Source organism: Exserohilum turcica (assembly GCF_000359705.1).
Source record: "Exserohilum turcica Et28A unplaced genomic scaffold SETTUscaffold_10, whole genome shotgun sequence".
In the NCBI taxonomy this organism is placed as follows: domain Eukaryota; kingdom Fungi; phylum Ascomycota; class Dothideomycetes; order Pleosporales; family Pleosporaceae; genus Exserohilum; species Exserohilum turcicum.
The window spans coordinates 428,497-434,094 of record NW_007359915.1 but is presented as its reverse complement, the minus strand read 5'-3'; the positions used below and the strand labels follow the sequence as shown (position 1 = coordinate 434,094).

The 5,598-nt window shown below is 46.9% G+C and overlaps 1 protein-coding gene across 1 annotated transcript; it reads left to right on the top strand.

The window, feature by feature from the left end:
- Window positions 1-1,612: 1,612 nt before the first annotated feature.
- Window positions 1,613-2,413, top strand: SETTUDRAFT_24833 (uncharacterized protein; the record flags this gene model as incomplete). Its single annotated transcript, XM_008023012.1, has 1 exon — window positions 1,613-2,413. One exon carries the CDS (start codon window positions 1,613-1,615, stop codon window positions 2,411-2,413), a length of 801 nt encoding a protein of 266 aa, XP_008021203.1.
- Between the last annotated feature and the right edge of the window lie 3,185 nt (window positions 2,414-5,598).

Sequence of the window (5,598 nt, the reverse complement as noted above, 5' to 3'; positions counted from 1 at the left end):
CTTCATATACTAAGGAAAGTGGTCCCAGTCAAGACCTTCGAAGGCGTCTACTAGGTGTTCGTCGAAGCCTATACTAGCAAGCTCGTTAGAAGCTATCGTTGCCTCCTCGCTGCCGTCAGCGGGTGGGATGATAGCTTCTCGAGCCTGCGTTTCGCGCAGCCGCGCTTCGAAGCTCGATACCTAGGACGCTTCAACTAGAGCTTGACGAGGTGATAAGCGAGAGGATGATGGCGGGCTTTCGATAGATATAGGCTGGCTTAGAGTACCGCGGGGCACGCCCCGAGACCGCTTCGGTGGGGTAGCAACAATAGCTTGGACGCGTCTTTTTGGTGGCATGCTTGCAATTAAGAAATTGGTAAGATAAGAAGATATATATAATAAATTGACACGTATAGTATTAGAGATAGAGGTAAGAGTTAACGTTACTATAGATTAGTAGCCTACGTAAAGGAGTTTATAGTTATTCTTCTTTTTTTACGCACGGGCGTATTAAGCTCATCAAGCTCTATCAAGCTTAGCTTAATAAGCTTAACGAGCTTGATACAGCTTGATACAGCTTGATGAGCTTAGCTTGACTCAGCTTGACCGTTGAGTCAATCCAGCTTGATTGATGAGCTTGACTCAGCTTGATTGTTGACATCTCTGCCTCAGACTGTCGTGATGGAAGATAAGGCACCTGCCCACGCCCACCACTATTAGAGTGTGATCTATAGTCTGCACGACGTTGAGAGACTACTCTAGTGTGGCAACTCGCCAGACTGTAACTGTATTGAGCCGTGCTGGTTCTATATAAAGAGAGAGACTACGAAGAAAGGAGCTCTACAGTCAAGGGCTGAGGCAGTTAGAGTCTAGCAGAATTGCTAGAGAGACCTTTCTCAACTTAAGATCCAAGCTTAGATTAAGCGGATTCTTATTTATATCTAAAAGATAATTAAGCTACAAGGTGGTAATAAGTATATAGAGGGAAGAGACAAGCCTCGACTAAGGCGGCCGTACTTCGGCTGAATTGTTCTTGGCAGACAGAACTTTTGAAAGGCACCTCCGTACATTTGCCACTATTGACAGGTGGATGCATCTGCTTCCTTCACACGAAATCCTGGCGACACAAACCTATTCGTCACGGGGCGAGCATCGTACAAGCACAAGTGAAGTAGATAGTGCCAAGACTGTGGCTAGTGCATCAGCCACAGGGTGCTTGAAGTGGCTGGTGAAATGAGGCAAGTGCCAGGCTGAGGTAAACCAGGCGACTCAGCCCCATGATTAAAGGTACAATGGTGTTGAAAATTGAACATTAACACATGACGAGTATCTTGAAATGCTGTTTTACACTCAATGCAACAATCTCCCAAATCACAGCCTTCTAAAATCTGATGTGCGCAGATTCCTAATGAGGTGAGCAAACGCTTTCATTTGGTGAAGGACACTTTGAATGCCAAATGTTTGAGACAATACAACTCCAAAAACACCAAACAAGAGACTCTACACAATGCAAACTCACATCTGCTGGGACAAAACCTCTGCACCCATACGCAACACCCTCAACCACATGCTGTCATCGAATTGCAGCTTCCAGTAACCGCTCAAGCACACCTGCCGTATTTCAATGGCCGCCATGGATCTCGTCAACGCCCAGCAGCCCTTGCACATTCCAGGCATAGGCTTCCAAGTCTTTCACTACCGCCATGATATATTTACTCCCGGCATACCACCCATGGCGCATCACATTGGCGTCTTCACCAGCCTTGCACACGCCCAAGAAGCCGCGCGATTTGAATTCGAACGTGTCCTGGCCGAATACCTCACCCACGGCTACTACGGCCGCTGCTTCAACGAGATTGACTTGAATCTACGCGGGCTCATCACGGCGTACGTGGACATTGTGGAACACGGCCGAGTGCTACGGCGCGAAGTCTACTTGAACGAATTCCACATTACGACCGTCGACGTCTGGGACCCGACTTGGGACGCCGAGGTACGCAGAGTGGGTGAAAACATGCTGTTCAACGGTCTGAGGAGTGGACATGTGATCTATGAGAAGGCAGATGGGGCGGCTGCGTCGACGGCAATGTCACACGAACCTGTTGGACCGGTAGCGCCTACATTTGAACTACCCGAGCCCCACCGCATCCTTGAGAGAGAAGCAAAATCTGTTCCATTTGGCGTCCAGCACGAAGAGGAGCGTTCGCCCGAATGGGCGAGAACTCGCATTCCGATATTCACCCGTCGGGACGACGCTCCTTTTCGTCGACCAGGCGATGCGCCCTACGCTGATCGAATGCCGTTTTCGCCGCCGCCGCCAAAGTCCCCCGTGCCTCCTTCATTGCAGCAGTCAAATGAACCAGTGACAAGCAAAGGCATGTGGCTTGATGGATTGGGCATTTGGATTCCTGCAGTGCGATACCAAGACGAATGATGAGAAGAACAGAGTAATCGACGTACCAGGGTGCTTGCAATGCTGAAGGTATGGAATGGGGGACGTGGTGCGCAGGAAGGAGGCTGGTACTGCAATTATACCAGGGTTTCACATCAAGAACCGGGTTTGTATCGGTAGTCTACCTTGCTTTTACCTATTCACCGTGTCCGCTGGGAATCCTACCATGTACGTATTCAAAGGCACTTCTGTAATGAATCAGCTTGGATAAGTGGAAACCTGTCGAAAAGACGTCAATTCTTTTACTTGTTGCCTGTGATGATATCCTGTTACACGTGAATCGAAGTACATATCCTCGCGGCAGTTGTATGTGGAGTATACCTACATCCTTTGTTCCACAGACTACGCTAGAGACATATACGAGTGGCTTTTCTTCTTTTGTAAACGCAACATCTGCCACTTGCACAGAATTTACAGCCACTAGGTGGAGATTGTATGTACATTCACACTTGTACATGGCAAGTTAAGTATAGTTCCTTCGCTCTCTCCACTACCATCCTACCTCCGCTAATCCAAAAGAAAACAACACCCCTCCCTACTTAACCTCCTTCCTTTTTGCTCATTCCTCAGCATGCATAATGTCTAAATTGCGATAGCTCCAAATACCAAGAAACCCGCAATCTACATTTTTCCGCCTAGAAAAAAAAGCAATCAAAAAAAAAGGGCGGAGAAAGATCTCCCTTACCCTCCTTGCCTGTTTTCCATGTACCCAGCCCTAGCTGCTAGTGTACTCATATGTGTGTGTACTTGGTTACTTGTTCCAAATCCCATGGCTACGTTGCTTTTTTTTTCTTTTCGGAAGCTTGCTGCAGAGCTGTATTTGCTTGTGCGGATCTACCGCTGATCTACCGCTGATCAAGGGAAAAAAAAATATGGCTGTAGGTTGGATATGTAGGTGTGTGTGTGTATGGGGATCAAGCATGAATATCAGTGGGGGAGTGGGGAAGACGGAAAGCAAGTGTGAGTGTGCAGTTGGTGTTGTGGATTGGTGATCTGCATTGTTGAATCAGAGTGTCGTGGTGGTGGTGATACACTTAGTGCGGGAGAAGAAGGAAGACAAGGAATGCAAAACAAAGTAGGTAGGTAGTCATCTGACTTCGGATATCTGTGGGGTGGCGGGAAAGTCACAGCTGATTTCTTATTCTTTATTTCTTTTTTTTCCTGGTCAGTTGTGCTTTTTTTTAGACATGGTCGGGTCACATGGTTCGTTTGTGGATGCTGGGATTCTCGGTTCTGGAGTCTGGAGTGGGAGGAAGAAAAATAGTTTGTTACACTTTGTATTTGTTCGTGGTGTCATATGGAGAATATGCAGTGAGGTTATGTCTAAGCATCGCGCATGTGTGTTTCGGGACTTGTGGTGATTCACTTGTGGTTTGGGTGAAGTGGTAAGATTGCTGTTTTTGTGAATGACATTGTTCTTGGGCAAGAGCTTGCGAAGGGTATGGGATTGTGCATAGGCATTCATGAGATTGGAAAGATGCAGGGTTGCAAGTAAGTCAGGCGTCAAAGGTGGAGGCGATACTTGCAAATCAAGTCGTAAGGGTGGGGCGTGAGTTACCTGCTCACGATACACCAAGATCTCGTGTCACGCTTGTTGCAATCTAGGAAACTAGGTGTACATATAAAGTACTTTATCATCCATGTGTGCTGCTGCGTATAGACTAGTCCGACAGAAAGCAACAAGAGTCTTTAAGGTCGATAAGACTGTCGAAAATTATAGTGTAAGAACCGACACAGTCTGAAACGGATATTGCAGAAAACTCTAAAGTTTGAAATATAAATAAAAGCTGTTATTGCAACACTCCAAACACAAGAGTACAATGGACGTTAATATCATGCAAGTGGCTGACTTACAAACCGTGGACAACATCTTGTTCTGAGGATATGACAACAATAAGTCGCCGTATTTCCATGCCCCAAGAAAGAAAAGAGCTTAGATATCGCACCGTTCATCAAAATTTAGTATAGACAGAAGATTGCCCACAACCTTGCTAGGACATGCGCACGTTAGACTAGGGTTGATGGTCAAACTCCGGTCCAAGTCTGACATCGTGTATTGACAGGCCAAACGAGTGGCTATAGACTATCGAAATAGGGAGAAAACCGTTTTGGCGGTACAGACTTCTCAACAGCCACTGCAAACTGGTTGGTGATAAGAAACCCAATAGCAGTCGCGGCAAAACATGGTGTGTCTGTCCCAAAGCGGTAAGGTCGGACGATTGCCACGTGTTTGACCAATCATCGGCTCACCGCTCAGCCTCACGTCCATCGCGATCGTGAGTCTGAGCATCAAATTCTGCAATGTTGTCGACTCGAGTGCCATGCGATGCCAATCACAGGGCTGGTAAGCATCAGGTACAGCATCAAGGATGCGAACGCTGTTTCGCATTCGACCCACACAGCACATGCCTTTCGATCACAACCTGTTTGTTGAGATGACTCTTATCATCCATCCGCCCTCGTTACTTTGAATTACAGGGGCAGGCTTGGTACAATTTCCTCAGCAGACCATAGAGACTCATTTCCTTGCAAGTGGTATATTATCCTAAATGAAATGTCATGGTGCTGCACACTGAACTCGATATTTCTACCAGCAACATTTAGTATATCACATCTTCAATATCCAGCCATTTGTATTCATTTTTGAGATAATATATTTTTCTGCAATGTCGCCTCACGTGATCACCGCCTTCCAACAGTATCTCAGATGGGACTCGGAAATCAAACGACAACTCGATGGAAAGACACGTGCAAAAACATCGTCATTTACAAGACGCCCGCTTTCAAACCTGGGAGAGAATCAAGAGCTGGGTTTATGGCGTTCAGGACATATAAGGAGACATTCAGCATGAAGTAATTAATCAGTCTTCACATTGGCATGCTTCTGTGGACGCGAGGGCGGTAAGCTCAAGATGTACGAGAACATCTTTCACCTTCACTGCAACTAGACGTCATAAAAAATAAGACGCGTAAAACACGCTTCACCATTCACCGTGGATACGCATCAAAGCCACGAGGTCTCGCCGTATCAAAACTTCTTGTCTGCTTAACTCCATCCTCACAACAACACCTCGCCGCCGCCGCCTCGACTCGCCTCGGATCTGGATACCAGAGTGTCCAGGACCGCATACTAACGGAATCTACAGGTTCCTACATTCGACACCAAG